This window comes from Drosophila subobscura, chromosome E (assembly GCF_008121235.1).
Source record: "Drosophila subobscura isolate 14011-0131.10 chromosome E, UCBerk_Dsub_1.0, whole genome shotgun sequence".
Lineage (NCBI taxonomy): Eukaryota > Metazoa > Arthropoda > Insecta > Diptera > Drosophilidae > Drosophila > Drosophila subobscura.
In genome coordinates this window covers 1,181,359-1,201,298 of record NC_048531.1, presented here as the reverse complement: position 1 = coordinate 1,201,298, position 19,940 = coordinate 1,181,359, and the positions used below count along the sequence as shown (strand labels likewise).

At 48.7% G+C, this 19,940-nt stretch overlaps 3 protein-coding genes across 4 annotated transcripts; 2 read left to right on the top strand and 1 right to left on the bottom strand.

Moving 5' to 3' along the window:
* The first annotated feature begins 621 nt into the window (after positions 1 to 621).
* Positions 622 to 1,465, top strand: LOC117891468 (pleckstrin homology-like domain family A member 1). The gene is made up of 2 exons (XM_034796951.1): positions 622 to 759; positions 819 to 1,465. The coding sequence occupies exons 1-2, from the start codon at positions 745 to 747 to the stop codon at positions 1,305 to 1,307; spliced, it is 504 nt and encodes a 167-aa protein (XP_034652842.1). The 5' UTR covers positions 622 to 744; the 3' UTR covers positions 1,308 to 1,465.
* Positions 1,466 to 1,880: 415 nt separating this feature from the next.
* On the bottom strand, positions 1,881 to 3,239 carry LOC117890561 (histidine-rich glycoprotein). The gene is made up of 3 exons (XM_034795494.1): positions 3,083 to 3,239; positions 2,822 to 2,883; positions 1,881 to 2,268 (listed from the first exon to the last, which is right to left on the bottom strand). Exons 1-3 carry the CDS (start codon positions 3,101 to 3,103, stop codon positions 2,013 to 2,015), a joined length of 339 nt encoding a protein of 112 aa, XP_034651385.1. The 5' UTR covers positions 3,104 to 3,239; the 3' UTR covers positions 1,881 to 2,012.
* Positions 3,240 to 8,444: 5,205 nt separating this feature from the next.
* LOC117891242 lies at positions 8,445 to 18,345 on the top strand. Of its 2 annotated transcripts, XM_034796587.1 has the most exons (11): positions 8,445 to 9,072; positions 9,932 to 10,067; positions 10,189 to 11,216; positions 11,291 to 11,356; positions 14,474 to 15,736; positions 15,795 to 16,145; positions 16,238 to 16,555; positions 16,618 to 16,765; positions 16,832 to 17,037; positions 17,455 to 17,638; positions 17,696 to 18,345. In XM_034796587.1, exons 1-11 carry the CDS (start codon positions 8,940 to 8,942, stop codon positions 18,030 to 18,032), a joined length of 4,170 nt encoding a protein of 1,389 aa, XP_034652478.1. In that variant the 5' UTR covers positions 8,445 to 8,939; the 3' UTR covers positions 18,033 to 18,345. The 2 variants fall into 2 exon arrangements, with proteins under 2 accessions (XP_034652478.1, XP_034652479.1); XM_034796588.1 differs by lacking the exons at positions 8,445 to 9,072; positions 9,932 to 10,067; positions 10,189 to 11,216; positions 11,291 to 11,356 and adding an exon at positions 13,476 to 13,924.
* The last annotated feature ends 1,595 nt before the right edge of the window (positions 18,346 to 19,940 follow it).

The window sequence follows — 19,940 nt, the reverse complement described above, 5'->3', positions numbered from 1 at the left end:
AACAGCGACTGGCAAATGGGAATTGAAAAATTAAAATTGGCCAAACGCCAACGCGCAGTTGTCAAAATACAAAACCAAACCAAAGATTTCTTTTTGGCCAAACTGCAAGTCGGGGGCTTAGTTCATTGCTAATGACGGCATGTCTGTAACTTGATATTCGTACATAAATATGTATGCACATATGTATGTACGTATGTACATACACATGCAAGTTCGCATAGTGAGGTGAGTGCTTAAGCATATTACCTGAATTCTGCATTCATGTCCGTCCCTCGATCCAGCGGTACTTACACACATATTCGTACATACATATGTATGTACCTCCAGCCGGCCCCGTTCGATTTATTTGTTCGCGCTCCGCAACAAAGACTCATAATAATCTGTTGGGCCAATCAAGTAAAATATGCGCGAGATCAGTCAACTACAAAAGCAACAACCACATCGCCAGCAATTGCTGGGGCCGCTGCCACTGCGGCTACGAGCCGCCAATGAAAGTGAAACCGAATCAGACCGAGAGGCTGAGACTGAGACTGAGACTGCGAGTAAGACCAGACTCGACTCGGTTCTAGCCTCCACCAGCATCCACTATATAAGCCTGATTGCTACTCACCGCAGCAACAGTGCAGCACTGACCAGGAACGGAACCTAATTGGAAGTTTAAGCCATCGTCTCATAGTCCAATTTGGTCAAGGATTATTCCTCGACAGCCAAAGCCGTACCAACACACCCCAAACATCCGTCCCCATGTTTTTCAAGCTGGTAAGTGGATCGAAGCCTCCTCTTCCAAGAAGCAATCAATCATTTCGGCTCTCATTCAGCTGTTCGCCTCTTGCCTGGCTTTGGCTCTGGCCAAGCCCCAGCATCAACCTGCTGCGCAGTATCCAGCCGGTGTGAATCCACAGGACTGCCCCGGCTTCCCAATCTGTGATAATGAGCGACTGCACAGCCCCAAATCGCAGTGGGGAGCACCCCAGAATCATTGGCAGTCGCAACCCCAATGGCAGCCGCAACCCCAATGGCAGCCGCAACCCCAATGGCAGCCGCAGCCCCAATGGCAGCCGCAACCGCAAACGTGGAACACAAACAGCCAGCCTTCTTGGAATGCGCCACCTGCTCCTGCAGCTGGCGGAGACAAGTATCCCGCAGGCGTCAATCCCCAGACCTGCCCCAACTATCCGTACTGCGACGTGAATGCTGGACACGCTGGCGCTCCTGTGGCGGCTCCTCCGCTGCCCGGCTGGACAGAGCGGCTTTACCCAGCCGGAGTCTCCCCGCACGAGTGCCCCAACTTCCCCTACTGCCACTAGAGCGACCATGAAGACGAGGATCCCCTCGTCTCTATCGTTTCTTTTCTATATCCCTTCTCCGCAGCCTCCCCTAACGCTTCTCCCTAAGTTCTCAATTAGTGAAAATTGATTCGAAATTCTGTTGTTGGTGCCGAATAAAATGCATGTTGGTAAAATAATCAGAGCTTTGAAGTCTGGTTTTCCTCTGGTCTCCTCCAGGCAACCAAGCTTGGGAAGTGAATGGAAGGAAATGAGGCAACATTCCTCACACTCGCCTGTTTTAATATCGCTTGAAAAGAGGGAGAACTAGGAACTGCTAGTATTTGTGCAGAGTGGCATTCGCTGTCATGCAACCGGAATGTGGCGTGCCACGCCCTTGGCTTACAACTCGCGTCGTGTCGCGTTGGGCAGACCAAGCGTTGGCTGGCTGGCGGTTGACCTCAGAGGGAGCTTGGAGCTGGTTGGGTTAGTGCTTTGTGAAAGTCGTTCTTGCAAAACTCCGGGTTAATTGCCGCCTTTAGACGCTGCCCAAGGTCAAGTACAACGGCTAATTATAAACTTGCATGGGACTGATACTGATACGAACGGGCCAAATACAATCGAATTCAGTTTATTAACAATCATTAACTTAGGAATTGTACAATATTTACAGTCTGGAGGCTTGCCTTGGATTGCTTTGATGAATGGGCTTAGTCGAGCTGGGTTGTATTTTGCCATGCATACGCCCTAGATCCAGCCATGTCCATGGTGCGCTGAGCTCCAGCCCTTGTGGTAGTCGTGGTGATCCTCGTAGACATGATGAACTGGCACCTCCTCGTGGTGGACATGATGAACGGGCACTGGGATCTCCTCGTGGTGGACGTGGTGCACAGGAACCTCTTTGTAAATGGGCACGTGTTTCACCACGGGCACATGAATCTTCTGCACATGATGGTGGTGCACCGTGTGGACCTTGTATGGAACGTGGATCGTGTGATGTTCACTGCGAATTGAATTGAGGCGAATTGGGAAACCAATGAAAGTGAAATCCAGTGAAGTCGAAGAGCTGGGAGGATAGACTTGACTGAGTTGTCAGCATTTGGCAGTGGTCGTCGCTTCCAGTAAGTATTAGCTAATTAGATATTGTAGTCAACTCTACTTCAGTTGCTTGAACCCTGCTGATCACAATGGGTAATGGTCGATTGTCACTTGGCAGCAGGCGGCCGCAGGCAGCAGACAGTACACAGCAGACAACAACCACGACGATCAATGCTCGGAATTTGCAATTAAGTCAGGCAATTATGTGTGCATTATAATGAATAAAGTGTCAATCGGAGCCTGGGATATTCCAATGCGGCGGAACGTGAATCGTAGCGGACTAAGTTCAACGTTGATTGTGTTGCTGTGATCACGGCAAATCAGTACTGCGCTTGATTGCTCAATAATCGAATACATTTTTAATATTTATCTCACTGGCAGCGTTTAAAAACACATTCGAATTCGACTCACGCTGGTTATTTCTGGGGTACGGGTATATTTTTAGTAGAAGTACTCACTGTTTGCCGAAGAAACCTGGGCTGGGCGCACTGTAAGCTACGGCCAATAGGGCGAAAATGATCTGAAAGATGTTAAGGAATTGTTGAACAAGAATGAACTGGAGCCTGGAACTTGGATATTTTCTTCCAGTCTTTACTTTGATGATCAAAACTCTGTTTATACATATGTACGTACTTATGTACATACATATGTACATCAGCACATCTAACCAATTTTCGTAATCACTTTCGCACTTGATCCTTTCCGTTTTGAACACTTACTAATGCTTTCAGGGTGGACATTTTTGGTCAAATTAAATCACGAACTCTTCTCTTCTCCACTGGATATACTAGTGTAATGGCGAAAAACCGAAGCACTGTCAATGCCTGCCGCTGACTGATAACCACAGGCTGGCGACCCATCTGTTTTATACTTTTACCCCAATGCAGGCGCCACAGCCACAGCCACAGCGAGCCGAGTTGAGTCGAGTTGAGCCACTGGCGGCGGCGACTGCGCTGCGCAAGACAAACGTGACGGGACGGGGGCTCATGCGCAAGACACAAAACAGCAAAAGTGGACGACTGTTAACAATATTCAAACTTACAGATATGTACATGTACATATGTATGTACATATGTATGTACGTATGACGGTGAGTGCATGTTCATATACATATGTATGTATGCATGTACATATGTATACCTTTTTGACTCTTCTAACCGCTTCTGTTTACTCGGGTTAGGACCGCGTTGGGCTGACATCTACTCGTCTGTCCATGCTTCACTTGCTGGCATACGATAAAGCTATGAAGCTACAGTCGGATGACGCAGACAATCGAACTTTGACTGTCACCGGCAGAAACAATGATGTTGTAGTTGCAGCTCGGTGATGTTTTGTGTAATATGGTACAAATTACATTCATTTCATAATCGTAACAATGTGGCCGAAGTAGCAGAGAAGGGCATGGGATGGGGGGAATTCATTCCAAGTGAACGGCCAAGTAGCACAGGCATCACCATTGGACTACTGGTTAGGGTCTTAGCATGCCATCTGAAGATGGCAGCACTGAATTAACGGCCTCCAAAACAACGGAGAATCGAAGTTGTCACACTAAGCCCAGTCCAGTCCCTTCTATATCAGGTTGAAAACATCTTGAGCGTACGACCTTGAATGTGACAGTGGCATACCATACAGACGTGCATGTGCATGTGTATATGTATATGTATATGTATATGCATGAATGAATGTAACTATATGTATATGTATAATGGTTGCCGCATCGGGTCGCACTGGTGTCCATTTACAATATGGGTCAGCATGGAAATTACAGGAGAGAGAAAGAGCAAATGTGTATGCATGTACGTATGTCAGTACATATGTATGTATGTATGTATGTATGGATATGTTGACAATATCAAATCACGAAACACGTACCAGACGCGCTTCACATAAGATAACTGAAATTTGCAATAAAACGCATTTCAGGCAATTACTTAACGGTAACAGCGCTAATCGAGTAATGCCTCACACGCTTTTAACAGGTGTTCGTTCGCTTCCATTTGTAGTTCACATTCCCATTCTGTTCCTGTATTTATGTATGTTTTGCACATACATATGTATGCACATACACATGTACATAAATGTGCATATGCATGTACATGTACATACATACATACATATGTAGGCCAGTGTGTCTTTTTGCGTCTGAGGGCGCACTGTGCAACCATCCCCATCCTGCCCCAGCCCACCCTCGGATATTGCTGCCTTTGTGGCAAATTACTCGCTTTGGACATGGCCAATTGCATAATGGATATTTGTTGTGATAAATACGCTGTGGAACCCACACCCCTGGACCGTGCGTGCCTATAGCGAGACAATAAGCCGCCGCAGCGGCTCTTGCGGCGAATCGCATTGCTCTGGATGATTACTTTCGCTTTCTGTGGACTCGAGTGACTCCCGGAGTGGCGAATGCAAATACTTCCTGCTGGGTGAGTTTTTGAGTTGCACTGCGAATGTGGAACACCCAATGCTGCGAACTCGATTTTGAACTGGGACTGGGACTGGGACTCGGTCATTGTGGGGCTGTGGCCTGGTGGTCAAACAGCTGTGGCAGCAAGTGTTGCTGTCTATTTCTTGTGCATACATACATACATATGATCCTTCATCACAACAGCTGGCCACAAGATGTAACACGAGAAGAGAGGCCAGTTTCAGGGGAGCTTGATAATAGTTTGACTAGTATGAGTAACATACATATGTATGTACATATTTGTATGTATGTTTGTACATATGTATGTACATTCAAATGCGAAAAGCATTACCAGATTCGTAACCTATTCAATCGGAACTTCTTTCTTCTATGCGTGAGAGAAATTGCCTCAAGGCAAATCAGCAATAGCTGACTAAGTAGAGCTGTTTTATTGGACAGGTTGATTCATGGTGTGCGGTCAATTGGCTTAACCGTGATCATACGTATTTAAATGGTTGAGTCGTTCATAGTAAACGAAAACCTGATTATTATCTCATTCGTATCATACGTATTCATGTGTACAGTAATACATACAACACGTGTATTTATGATGGATGTACAGTCGAGGCTTACATGATAGGAGATTAGCTTGCAGAAGCCAACGAATTTGCAGGAGAACTACCGCACACCCTGTGCATTTTTTTGCGAATTTCGCTCAGCAAAGGCTTCCCGCTGGCCCACAACTGTCAAACGCGTATTGGCAAAATGTATGAGCTCTGGCAAAAACCGTTTACCCAACCGATAAGTATTACATGACATGAATTAGCCCCAGTCGGCCAGCTAGTTGACGGTTCCTGGGGATCAGCCATCCACCCACGACCAAACCACTTGCAGCGGTATCTGCCGCCAAAATATGTAGGTTTTTAGACACGCGCTGCGTATTGAATTTATACGCTGAAATGCCAGGCCCACAGTGGGACATCAGCAGAAACGCGGTGGAAAATGTAATGTCTGCCTGTGAGTAACAATAAGCATAATCACAAATGCTTTGATCTTACTTGTTTTGAAATTGAAAGCTGAAACATCAACATGGTTAATTTTTGTCAGCAAAGAGGGGGCTTGTTGTAAGGCTTCTAGATATCATAGAACCATTAAACTATGAAGACATTGGATGATTTTTCCTTCAAACACAGCTAGATGAAATAACCAAATGACCCACTGTGCGCCGGTATCAAAGGGCTGCCCACTTGGAAGGCGGAATGCGTTTGTCAAAAGCGCCGATCGACCCATGAATTTTGAATGAATTTTGATGCGATTTTGCTGATTTTGGATTCGGTTGTCAAACAAACCTCGCTTTGGCCTGCTGTCTTCGTGTGATACTCGTATTTGGAGCAGCGCCATCCACGAAAAATTCACACAAATCAATTATTTTGCAACATTTGCCTAGTCAGCCAATGCCAATGCCTACCTGCATCTGTTTTGCAATCTCGAGAAAGGGCCTCAATTTGGGGAGTGGCCACTGAGCTCACTAGCGGCAGCTGCTGCTCCTCGCCTTCGGAATTCCAAAGAATTCCCGATATGCGAATTAACGAATTGCGAACCAGAATGAGCATGAGCTCATTTGTTAAGCAATTCCCCCGAATCGAGTCTCCTTCCGAGTCTTCTAGGCTCCTACGTTAGCGGCGATGTCGATTATGCGAACAGCGACGCTGGCGCACAGACGCCGACAAAGACGGTGGCAATGTCTGTGATGTGATGCGATGTCGACGCGCTGATGAAGAACAACCCCGGCCTGAATTAGACGACGCCAGCGAGCATGACAAGGTCGACACTTAAAGGTGTCGCCAATTACACACCTCCCCAACCCTTTCGTTCCCTTTGAAGCTATTTCGGTGAAAACCCGCACGAATTAACGGTTGAGCAGCAAGCTCTGCTCGGCATCCGACTGCCGAAGCCGAAGCCGAAGTCTGTGCATGTCCGGCCAGTTACATTTGAATTTCACATCGCTTAGTGGGGCTAACAAAGCGGAAAAGAAAGAATCTCGGTTTCGGGTGCGCTTCCACCTCGAGTGGATTGCCCTAAAAACTCCCGTCTTGCAACCAAGAACTCTACCTCTAATTGCGCGCTCATTATGTATGTATATTACCATGTACATTCAATAGGAGCTTATATTATGAGACGAAGTAAAGGAAGAACTCGAAATCAAAACTCGTAATAGAACAGGAAGAGAGACTCTTGTGTGTGGGCATCGCTTTCTTTCCCCTCTTCCAGGCTGTGCATGTCATGAAACAATATTTTGCTCTGCGTTTACGAAATACAACAAGAGCGTTAGAGCTTCGCTTATCTTTCAGTTTCGATCCTCTTGTTACAACTTCGTTTTGAAGCGTTTTTCGAGAGTCATTGCCAGCTATTAGGCGGAAAGAAGAGGGAAGACCGACTCCCAAGCGAGGGGGGAATCTCTCAAGTGGGCGCAGCATGGGCAATGCTAATGATGATAATGATGATGACGATCTGCGGAGCCAAACTCCACTGGCAGCACCAGCACCAGCACCAGACCCTGGCCTCACCGATGTCCCACCTGGGCTCGAATCTAAATGCTCCACACAACAAAAGCTTTGTGAGCGCCTCTCCTATACCTATGGCTCTGCCTCGGCGCAGCAAGCGCTGCCAGCGCTGCTGCCGCTTTGGTATCTGCTCTTTCGATGAGTTTCAAACACAACTAAATCAGAATTTTTATTCAGTTTCAATTGTTTAGCGAGTGCGGATCGGCGGCGAGTTCGAGTCGCAGCGAAAGCAGACCAAACGAATCGAGACGAAAATAAAAATCAGAATTGAAAGCGGGTTGCAAAAATCCATTCGAAATCCAATGCAAAGCGAAGCAAACCCAGAAACTAACTGTGTGCAATTCTGACACTAGTGAGTGTAGACTGCGCTGCGTGTGGGCGTGTGGGCGGGGGAGAGAGAGAAATTCCAAGTCATTAGCCAAAGAAATTCGCAGTGTCAAAGCATAACGGTAGCTTTCGATTAAACCTTACCGTTAAAATCGCCATGCCCGTGCTTCTCGTTGAAGAAGCTGCCCCAAATCCAAATCCACCGAAGAAAGTGGCTAACACATTCTACATATGTATGTACATATATACATACATATGTATGTATGTATGTAAATATGTACACATACACTTGTATATTCGTTGCAATCAGCAGCCAAATATCTCTGGACCGATTCACTGAGTCTTGTCTCCAATTCATCATCAAAATTCTTTCTCGAGCCATCGAAGTCGACAATTAAAAATAAGAAATATTTGTTTTGTTTTTTGTGTGTTTTTGGCCAACTCGGCTCGGATTGGTTCGGTTCGGTTCGGTTGGGTTCGCTTCGGATGACGACAAATGTTGTATTTACGCATTGATGAGCACTTTGTCATTCTAGTTTTTAATTATTGTGCCCAATAATTAAATAATTCTTCTCTTTTAAACATTGGTGGAAAGGTCACAGGCACCTTCCAGCATGGCGTCATCATCGTCAAGGAAGCTCGAACCGAACCGAACCTAACCGATCCGATCCGATCCGAGCCGAAGCGCTTCGTTGACCAGGTTATTGACTCTGTGCGTCTCTCTCCGACTCGACGTACATGTAGACAGCCCCAAAACTCTTTCGCGTAATTATGTAGATTTGGTCTCTTCCGCACCCGTAGAATCCACAGACTTATATCAGAGCTGGGCCCATAAACAAGCTGCAGAGACGATCCCAGAACCGATCTGTGGGATCTTTTTTAATGATCTGCATATTTTGGCAACATAATTAACGGTGAAAGAATGTGAAAAGTAGCGAAACGTAACGCGAAAGCCAGAAACACTCCAGCACGAAAAGAAATACATATAACAATCCACACCAACTGCTATAAAGAAAGGCCAGAGAGAAAGAGGAGAAATAATCGTAACGAAGAAGGTTTCTACGCGCCTCGCGTGGCTGCTCACCTTTCAGTTCTCCATCTCCGCTCCGTCCAATCAGTGCTGTGCGGTGCAGACTCGATTCTCTATCCATAAACCTATCCTAATAATGTAAAAGAAACCCAACGACGATTACTCAATACTCAAGAGACAATTGAATCCCTGGAATACGGCAATACGGATAAACGTGATAAACAAGTTAAACCATTTGGAGGGTCCCCATGATTTGGATAATGGGTGAACAGCTCAGACGGCGATTACTTCGGATGCTCTGGGCGCTCTACATTATCCTCGGCATCTGGCATTCTTCAGCGGCACTAACTGTCGATAATCAGTTGGTTTCCGCGCGCAATGGTAAGTGGGATAAACTAACCTTTCAGTTCGTCCTTAAATATGGTATGTGCAAATGCATCGGCCATTCGGAGTCAACAATCTAGTTGCGATCGGATATACCCGTAATGAATAGATAATGCACCACATTGTTGACCACCTCCCATACTCTTCACCACCATAAAAACTGTCCCAGTCACAGATTCGTACAGCATATCGACCTAGACATGAGTATTCCTAGATTGCGGGGAAACTAAGAGCAAGATCTTCCAGGAAATCGGTTAAAATCCGTCCCTCGAAATCTCATACATATGTACATATGTATGTATAGAGTTTGACTACAAATCCGGGGCATGTGGCGTGGAGCATGGAGCATTTGAAAACCCACAAGCCACAAGCCACAAGAATGAGTTGTTTTGTTTGTGTGTGTTGACCTTTTTGAATTATTCATGACACTCGCACACTGGCAGCAACTGATTTGGAGAAGAAAGGAACACCTATGGGTCGCAGATGGGCGAATGTTAATGGCAGTCAACTGCGTCCCCGCGGCACGCAATGCTAAAAGAATTCCAATTTGAATAAAGAACAAAGCCGTCGGAATTGCGAACAATCGGAAAGCGACAATTGCAGAGTCAATAAAACTAACCTACCATAAAGTGGATGAGCTGGGCAGTGGCCTTGAAAGTGCAAGTGGAACCTGCACAACTATCTGGTGACGCAATGCGAGCTTCCCTGCCTGCTCGGTCTGGGAGTGTGGGGGTCTATTCCTACTCCCATAACTATTTTGATTTCCATTACCCAACTGCAGGTCGCAAGTAGCAACCTTTGGGCACAGCAATTGTTGGATGATTGTGTTTTTTATTTGAATTGGAATCGTTGGCAGACTGCTTCGAGCGGATTGCACTGGAGGCGATGCTGCCATTTGAGAAGACCTTCCGCACCGAAGACACCAACTCGCTGAAGATGTGCAAGGAGAAGTGTCTGCAGGCGGGCGAGAAGTGCCAGGCCATCTCATTCGGGTGAGTTCGAGCTGTCACACGCTGCCATTACTCAATCGCAGCCTATTGGTCTCCCTCTTGTCTTGGTTGCGGCCCTCTCAATTTGTTTCTGTTTCTGTTTCTGTGCCTGTTTTGTATGCAGTGTGCATCGACGCGGAAACGGCACATGTCAGTTGTCGTCGGAGCAGTACGGCTCGGGCGGCGGTGGGCGGCCGGGAGGGGTGATTTTCGATCCCGACTTTGATTTATACACTCGCAAGACGAACTGCTTCGACCTGAGCGACAATGCGATTGCCCCCGGATCGGGTCCCAGCCCCATCAGCCACGGACCAACCCCAGCGAACTTGCCTAATCGTCCGCTGGACGTGGGCAACACTCCAGTGCTGGTCGTGAACCCCAACCCCACTTCGCACACGGACGAGCCGCCGCTGCGGCTACCCACGATCTCTACGCCGTCGGTGGGTCCGGGTCCGGGTGCGGGTCCGGGTCCCTCACCCTCACTGCCGCCGCCCCCTGGTCTCGGCGATCGCTTGTACTTCTCGCACGACTTGTATCCCCTGTACAAATACCCCGCCCTCTACGAGAACAACTATCCGGCTCCCAACGAGGATGTCTACATCCCAGGCGGGTACGCGGCCAACGCCCCCGAGGTGGAGGACCACTATCACCGACCCCACTATGGTCCACCTTCCCTGGAAGAGGAGGGCGTGCGTCCGACGCCCCACGGCCCCCCGCGCCCCATCTTCGGACTGGGATACGGAAACGGCTACAGCTACGGCAGCCCGGAGCGGTACACACCTCCAACCATGCGACCTCCGAGCGCGTCCTCGGATGACCGGCCCCAGTATGCAGCCAGGCCTCCTAGTCCTGACTATCCGTCTCCCCCACCTAGGCCGTACGACACCGACAGCTCCACACCACAATCGTACGGACCGCGACCCAGTCCCAGCTACGAGCCTCACCGCGAGCCCAGGCCGGACTACACCAATCGACCCGATCCGCCGTTGCAGCCTCCACACAGCGGCGACGATTACGTGCGACGAAATGGAAGCGCAATGCGGCCTGGGGACGGGTATGGGGGATACAGTTTGGACGATGACAAGACCATTGCCACCTACTTCAATCCCGATGACTACATGCAGGCTAACGGGAACAGGAACGGGAACCACAGTGAGTTCGAATTGATGATAGTCTTATCGGAACGATCTCTGGCCTATAATGGAGTCTCCATGGCACAATTTCAGAGCGACCTTTGGGCGACAGAGACAGGGATAGAGATCGCCTTGGGTATCCCATGGAAGAGCTAAACGGTAAGTGAATCGATGTCCCTGCAGGTCTGGCTGAGCCTGATTTCCCTTATGCCCGTACTAATATTCGGCTTCGCACTGTCCCAGAAACGAATCCCCTACCCACTCGAACGTACGCTTCCAACTAACCATGTAACAGACAATGACGCGGGCCACTTGACAATTACAACATCTGCTGCACGTGAAATGTAGAACTAACATGGCGCTAAAATACAACTGAAACTCATTTGGTTTTGGGGTCCACTCCGCACAGGTGACAGACAGACAGACAGACAGGCAGACAGACAGCCGAGCAGCCACTCAATGACCCACATTCTTTGGCTTTTATTCGGCCAAACAAAAATAAACCCATTAGCCTGGCATAATGCACCGGCTCTTGTCTGTTCCCTCAACAGCTCTGGTGAGCATCCGGTGGGTGGGTGCTGCGATATTTTGCACAGTCGCATTCTACAAAAAAGCAAAAGCTCAACCAGGTTCTAGTACTCGTACTAGGTCATTGAATAGGCTGAATATTGATACTAGGACAAGGAGATCAGCTCAGGTGGAATACCTTTCTAACAGAACAGGAACCAGAAAGAAGTACAGCTCTATTAGCCGGAAGCTTCCTTCTTTGTTTTGGCAAAATCATAATTACCTCTGCACGGGTATAACAATGGAGGAACTCGCATGGCTGTAATCGGAACTGCCGAGATAAAGTGATCTCATTTCTCATTACAGAAGGCATTCAGCTGTCAAGTGCGAAGATCTATGATAGCTCCAAAAGTTTCACCAAAGAACACTTCTGTCTAAGCTTTTGGCTCAGCTTCCCTTCGAGTTCCCCGAGTGTGACGAAGTGGAGTACACGAACTCTACCACAGCAGCGGGTGGCGGTGACATAGCCATACCCATACCCATACCCATACCCATACCCATGTGCCAAGCGCCAAGCGAATCCAAGTTCAAATGGCAATCTTGATGACGTTAACTTAGTTAATTGTCGATTCAGCTCTGAGGTGACGTGTTCGTTTGCTGGTTAGCTAGTTCACAATTCGGCGTGGGACAGATGGTAAATCACACTTGAAGATTGGAGTTTGCTCGCAGGCGGAAGCTCCAAGGAATGTTCCCTCACATCAGTGGCTTTATTTTTCGGCTATGGCCATGCCATGCCATGGAGTTGTGCAAGAGCAGTGCAGCCAAAGAGTACTGCCGAATGCATGCACTTGAATGGCGATGCAACTCCCTCCCCTGGCACTCATTGTATGCAAATCCAGCCACAGAGCCAGTGCACAAAAACACAGAGCCCCCGCACACTTGTGGTGCATTCCAGTAGCCAGCAGTGACATTGATTCAGAAACGGAAATGCGCTCAAGCTCTCTTGTAACTACATGTGTATGTACATATGTGCACAGGTTCATATAGCATCTAAAATGATTGATTCCATTGCTGCAAAGCTCCATACATAGTGGGAAATAGTTTGGAGAATTCTATTAGACCTTTCAAAAGACCCAGACGGCGAACTTGTACATATTGCAGTGCCAATACTGAGCTCATCGAAATACTCACATGGGATCCCTGAGCTCTTGCTGTACATATGAGCATATGGGCAATAGGCCCGAGCATAACCATTAAACATTAACCATTAAGCATGTAACAGTTAAGCTAGATTACTGAAATCTAAATATAACATTATAATAGGTGTAGGTACGGGCACGTATGGGTGTATATTATGGCATCCTTGACTGGGGTGTGGGTCGTCGAGTCCAACTGGAAACGCTTGGCTGCATCTTGGCTCTCGTCTCATCCATCGCATCGGCCGGCAGATCTGCCTAGGGCGAATCACATTTATGCGATCTGTACCCTCGTATTTTCATCTGAAGCATCGCCCGAGATAAGCATCTTCTGCCAAAAAACTCTCATTAAACGAGATTCAAGGCTTCATACAATCAGAGCTCCCCCGCAATGGAGCTCCCGCAGAGGGGCAAAGAATCCCCATCCCATGGTGGTGCGAAACTTTAGCTGAGAGCGATCACGAGAGCGCGATCAAGAGAGTTTAGAGTTTAGCCGAGCGAAAAGCTCAGCTCGGCACTTAGCTCGGTATAAAACCGCAAGCTTGACCACAGCCGCTGTTCATTCGCGATTAGAATCACCGTCGCCGCGTGTCGGTCTGGGCCCCAAAACAGTCCGAAATCGTTCTCGCGTACCCGCCGTGTCCTGCCTGCTAGCGAGAGGTCATGCCGCCGTGTTGCCGCTCTTGTTCATTGTTCTAACCATTTGACATTGCACAGAAATTAATTGGCCCAGAACGCCAGTTACTAATTACGTAATCGGTAATCAGTGGGCGACGCAGAAGCGACCCAAATTATAAATTCAACTCAATCGCGGCTGCTGTGGCGTCTGTCTTCCTTACAATGAGGTCACCGTCACCCAGCAGGAATCGAGAGCCGCCGACTCCCGGGCTGCATCTGAACCTGAATCTAAGCGTGATCCTGTCGCTGTGCCTGCTGCATGTCCACGACAGCGGCGCCAAATTTGTGAGTCCTACCAGGCACAGCGACCTGAGCAGCACAATTATCATTGTGGAGGACGCCAAAGGTAAGGAGAGAGGAGGTGGAGGTGGAGGTTGCCCCCCTCGGTCATTCCACTTGAGGTGTACATACAGATGTGTGCATGTCATTTTTTGGAGTCGTTATGCGTATTAAAGTAATTTGCATAATTTCCATCGTTTGCATGGGTTCTTTGCCGTGGTGTGTTTGGGCGGTGTCTTGGCTGGCAGTTTTCCCGAAGATAATCTGTGGCGAAGGCAGATGATGTACATGGGTGTTCGGTGTTCGGTGTTCGCTGTCCGCTGTGCCACCGAACATGACTCGAACATTATTTACTGAAGCGGCAGCGGATGTTCTGGTGCCGGTGCCGCCAAAAAGAAAAACACGGCCCGAAACAGAAACTGAAACAGAAACAGAAACGTGAAGCAAGCAACCCACTACACTCCCAGCAACGGTCTTGGGTTCTGTCCGCGCTTCACTGACTTTCAGCGCTAAACAGTTTTTCTTAGTCATTAGCCATTGCGCAAATAGCCTCACCTCAGCATCTCCACATCCACATCCACATACAAATCCATCTCGAACTTTATCTCCGTTGCAGCCTGCTTCCGTCGAGTGTTGGCGGGGAAGCGGATCGCGCCCCAGTGGGTGCGTCGCTCCATCTCCTGCGAGCGGGTAGAGGAGTGCATGCGGGAGTGCGGCCATGAGAGGAGATTTATGTGCGAGGGTTTCAACTACAGGCTGGACCCCTCCGGACACGGCCAGGGTGACTGCGAGCTGATCGAGATGCCATTGTCGCAGATGGATCTTTACTCCAGTGCCAATCGGCGGGACTCGAATCTACTGCGGCATCCGGACTATGATTACTACGAGAGGGATCGCAATGCGCCGTCCAGTTGTCGGCGCAATGCCTGCCAGGACTGCTCCAAGGGGCCCTTGAGCAGCAAACCCATTTACCTGAAGCCCAGCACGGGTCCAGGACCCAGCAGCAGTGGCAGCGCATTCGGAGATCGGGATCGGGATCGCGACAGGGATAGGAATCACTTTCGGCCACCGTTACCAAGTAGCACAGCAGTTGACCATTATCGAGGGTCGTCGCAGGACCATCAGCCGGGAAGCTCCTATGAACATCGTCCATTCTCCTCCGAGTACCATGGCTCGCACTCCGCTTCTTCGTCTTCGTCTTCGTCGTCGTCCTCGTCCTCGTCCTCGTCCTACGAGCTCTCCTCACATGGGTCCGGCTCCGGCTACTTTGGGCACACCCCACCCAGCAGCTACGGGAGCGATCACTCCTATGTAGATCGGCATGATCCCCCCCGCTTTGGTCCAGGGCGGCCTGATCGCTGGGAGACGTTGCCGAGCAGTTCTGGATACGATGGCTCTGCGTACAGGCCACCAAGACCCGAAACAGATCGCATCGACAAATACCGACCGCCCTATAGGCCGGGCCCGGACTTCTCTCCATATCGGCCGCATGAGCCAAGCCGTCCTGTGCACAATTATCTCGATCGCGATGGATCCGGTGCAGGTCATGGTCCAGGTCCTGGTCCTGGTCATGGTCCTGGTCCTGGCTCCTACAAGAAGCCCAATAAGTTTGTGCCGTACCTGATCGGGGGCGAGGAGAACTGGGGGAACTATGGCGGCAGCTACGGGGGCAGCAACAGCAAGCACACGTCTTACTGGGGTCTGAGCGAGTCGCAGCGGCGCAAGGACCATGACTTCAACTACTTCCAGCTGGGTACAGGTGCACCGCATCGAGAGTCCAACTCCGTGCTTGGCTATCCGGGCTCCAGCTACGAGGACGACTACCCAAAGCGGCGCAACGATTACAGACAACAATGGACACGACGCCCCGGACCGGATGGTAAGTGCAAGACCCCCAGACTGAGAAGTGCATTAACAGTGCTCCTCCACGTCATCAGAATGCTCGGCGAAGACCAGCGAGGGCTTCCGACTGCACAAAACGGCCATAAGGCACGCCTACAATGTGCCCACACTGACGGAGTGCGAGCGACTCTGCTCGGACCAGAGGCCGAGTTTCAGCTGCCACACGTTCAGCTACCGGTACAACCAGGCGGGCAGGGACAATTGCATGCTCTGCGACAGGCCAGTCAACATGCTGGACTACTACGTGGACATTGAGCCAGATCGGGACTATGACATATACTCCATGTCGGACGATATGGATGTGTGCAGGCAGCCGCCCCGTCGCCACGACATTCTTGCTCCCAACAGCAACGCCAACACGGCCATCTCTGATCCGCGAAACGCGCGTAAGTTTGCGATTCATCCAATAGTTGAACAGTTTCTGTTTTCATTTGAATCATTTTCGCAATGTGCCTACTGATGATGATGGTCCTTGCAGAGTGCTTCTTCCGGGCCATCGACGCCACGCGCTTCTTCAAGTCTATTGTGCGCGACTCCCTCACCGTGCGGTCCGTTGGGGAGTGCGAAATGGAATGCATTCGTTCCACCAAATTCACCTGTCGCGCCTTTGCGTACCGCTATGGCCAGCAGCGGCATGCGGGGATCATTGACAACTGCCAGCTGAGTGACTGGCCCGTGCGGGACATGGACAAGGAGCGCCACCTCATCCTGGACGCGGCCTTCGACATCTTCGAACGCGCCAGCTATGGCCATGGATGCGAGATCCAGCCCATCGTAGACGAGAAGCACAAGAAGCGTGAGTAGTAGAGTCGCTGCCAAGCAAAGATCCACCCTGTAAGGAGTCCCCTCCCATCGCAGTTTGCTATCTGGGCTATGGCTCCCCCGCCAGGCTCCTCCCACCGGCCATCAAGAAGGTGATTTCGGTGCCTACGGAAATGGCCTGCAAGAAGGAGTGCATACGATTCCGGGAGACTTCTCCCTTCAAATGCTACGCCTTCAGCTACGGGTAAGTCGAGTGCTGGCGGGACGCGCTAAGATCGGTGCCTAGTAAGATATCCCTCACCCCTGCCAGCTCCCACGCCAGCTCCCACAACTGCGAGCTCTCTGACCTCGATCAGACGGAGCTGAAGCTCGACGTGCACTATACGCACACCAAAGAGCGGGACTTCTGGCTCTTTGCTTGGAACCCCTTCGACTGGACCTGCCGCGACAAGGTGAACACGATCGGGGGGTCGCGAGTGAACAACGATCGCCGCATGGACATCTTCCGGGAACCTGGTAAACTAAAGCTATTAACCTGTTGCACCTCCACCACTGTGTAAATAACCTGAGCTGGCTTCAGATCCAGCCACTGTTCCCAGGGACTATATGTATAACTGTAACCCCAACCTAGATCTAGCAATGTATTTGTAATATTCATTTGTCAATTAGCTTGTAGTGGAGAATGCTTTGTGTATACCGATTGCTAGCATGTACAGTTGTTTGGCTGACATAACACCACCAACCCAACCCAACCCAACCCCAACCCCAACCCAATTCATCAAGCAACGAACAGATAAGACGCATCCAAGTACCAACCAACTCTTCCCCGAACACTAACCCATCCAGCAATTTGCATGCCAATTGCCAACTCCCACTCCCCGTCTTCACGCCCATGTCGATGGCTATTCTAAATTTACTTCTCATTCGCAAAAGGCGACGTGGCCTGGCGCCATTACACGGTCTCCGGTAAACCCTGTCGCCGCAGCAGTCCCTGCGAGAAGAATCTGATCACAGGATTTTACTCTTGCGAGACGGAAGGCTCGGAGGTTGGGTCTTGGGACTACTGTTGCAAGGCGGATCATCCGTGCGGCTACAGCAAGGGCTTCGATTACCCCTGGTAAGTAAGGGGTGGCCACCCACTGTTGGCCTTCTCGCTGAACTCTTCATCTTGCAGGTGTTTTGTGGGCGACGAGTCTGATCAGTGGCGCAAATGCAGCGATCGCTACTATCCCGGCAAGAACGGTACGCAGCCGACGCACTCGCACCTGGGTCTGGCCAGTCCCAAGGAGCAGCAGAAGCAAAAGCATCAGCCACACTCACACCCCCACCCGCAGCCTGCGACCGCGGCGAGCGGCGAATACAGCCAGCATCCACCTCGTCCTGGCGGATTGCAGAGTCTCAGCGATTTTGCAGCCGCCCGCCTCTGGCCCGTCACCTACCTGTACAGCGAGGGCCCGCCCAATGCCACGGAATTTAGTAACTTTGTCGACTGCAACAAGGAGTCGTGCTAGGATGTAGTGGTAATCGCAGCAGGTCCTATTTCGTTCCCCATACGATGTACCACACTCAGACGTACGTGATATGTGAACGTTCGAAAACGAGACAAAGGAAACTTCTCACGGAGTGTCATTGTGATCATCATTGAGATTGGATACTATTGTCGTCATATTCATGCAAATACAATTAACTTATTCATTTAGTTTCCCCTTAATCTAACTCTAATGACAGCTTGCGTGCTGACGATACTTCGTTGTACTTTGACATACTATGAACATAGATAGGTTGACCATGAACGCGTATTAATAAAAATTAGCTTTATGGAAACTCTCACCCTCAATGGCAACAATGTCACTCTTTCGGAGGAAGTTGGGTTGTAATGTTCATAAAACATTTTAACCTACATAGCAAACTGTGAGCAGCGACGTGCCGATACGCGCGTCAACTGATGGAAACAGTACGTCTCATTCTCCAATGGATGCAGAAACTTCTATCTTAATTTGAAAGCTATATGTATATTATGGTATTCTTACATGGACGTTAGCCCGTTGTCGCTTAAATTCAATTAAATTCTGTGGGAATATGAGACTAAGTGGGCGATTAGCTGATTAAGGATGATTATTGCATCTCGTTTGGTTCGCGAATACATAACTTATTTATTTTTGATTGGACCTTCGCTTTCGCTTTCGCTTTAAGAGCACTCACCCTTGCACAGCAGTCCATCGAAGAAAGCACTTTTACCGACGTTTTACTGTATCGGTAAGAACGAGAAGGGAGGATGTACAAAAAAGCAATCGCGTACCTTTTGACCTCTCGCTCTTAATACCCACTGCACAAGCACAGTTAACTCATGATTTCCACTAACAACAATATTGGCGAGCGAAAATTTGATCAATATTAAGTAAAAGATTAGAAATGGAGTCTTTTTCGAAGTCCTATAAAATACAAATTATAATAAAATGTGTATTTTTACACATTTTTTGTATATTTTACGATTGGATTATTATAATTGGTCATGGCTCACTGATAAAGAATTTTGCATTTATTGCGTAAGAATGAGTCGAAATTAAGAGAGGATTTTTATATTTAGCAAAAAAATAAAACTCAAGGAGTAGTCATTATTTCTTGAGTTTTATTTGTTTGCTCAAAAATATGTAACCTGTGCTTGAGTACTACTCACGTATAAAACACGTAACAAATTATGATATCGTGAGTGATTAATTGACTTAATTAAAATTGACCAATTTCTAATCATGGTGGATTTCTCAAAGTTTCCATAAGTGAATGATTACTATGCCCGTTACTCGAACAGTAAAATCTGCTTTTCTAACGATGGCCCGTCCTCCAGGTCCCCGCCTGTCCCCTCCTCTACAGCCCTAGCTGTAGATAAATGTAAATGTAAATAAATGATGAAGTGGATTCCTCCGTTCGGTCTCTTCCGATCCCTTGGAATGATCTGGTCTCGGAGTCCGGTGTCCAGAGTGGGAACCTCTCTGCTCTTAGCCTCCGCCCTGCTCTCGATTCGGAGCGCCAAGACCAATTCAATGCCTGTTCCTTCGACTCAAATAAAAACTCTATCTATGGCTAGCAATGTTGGCTATAATTTGCACTTTTCCACTATTGTTAATTTGACTTTAAAGTTTAATCCGAGTGAATTTCACCCAACTGCACTGGCTGAAAAAATTATCATTATCGTCAGACTAATCACCGAATTCTTAAATTTTCTTTCTTTTCTTTTATTTGTATATACTCCCACCTACAACAGATGGACTCTGTTTCTACTCCTAGAGGAGTACCTACCTGAGGAGTACTCCTACCATTTACCATCACCGATGGATGTTGGATGTCCTATCCATCCGTGTCGGAGGCTCCAAGTCTTTCTCCCAAATAAAAACATAGTAGTTGCCTCAAAAATCCATATC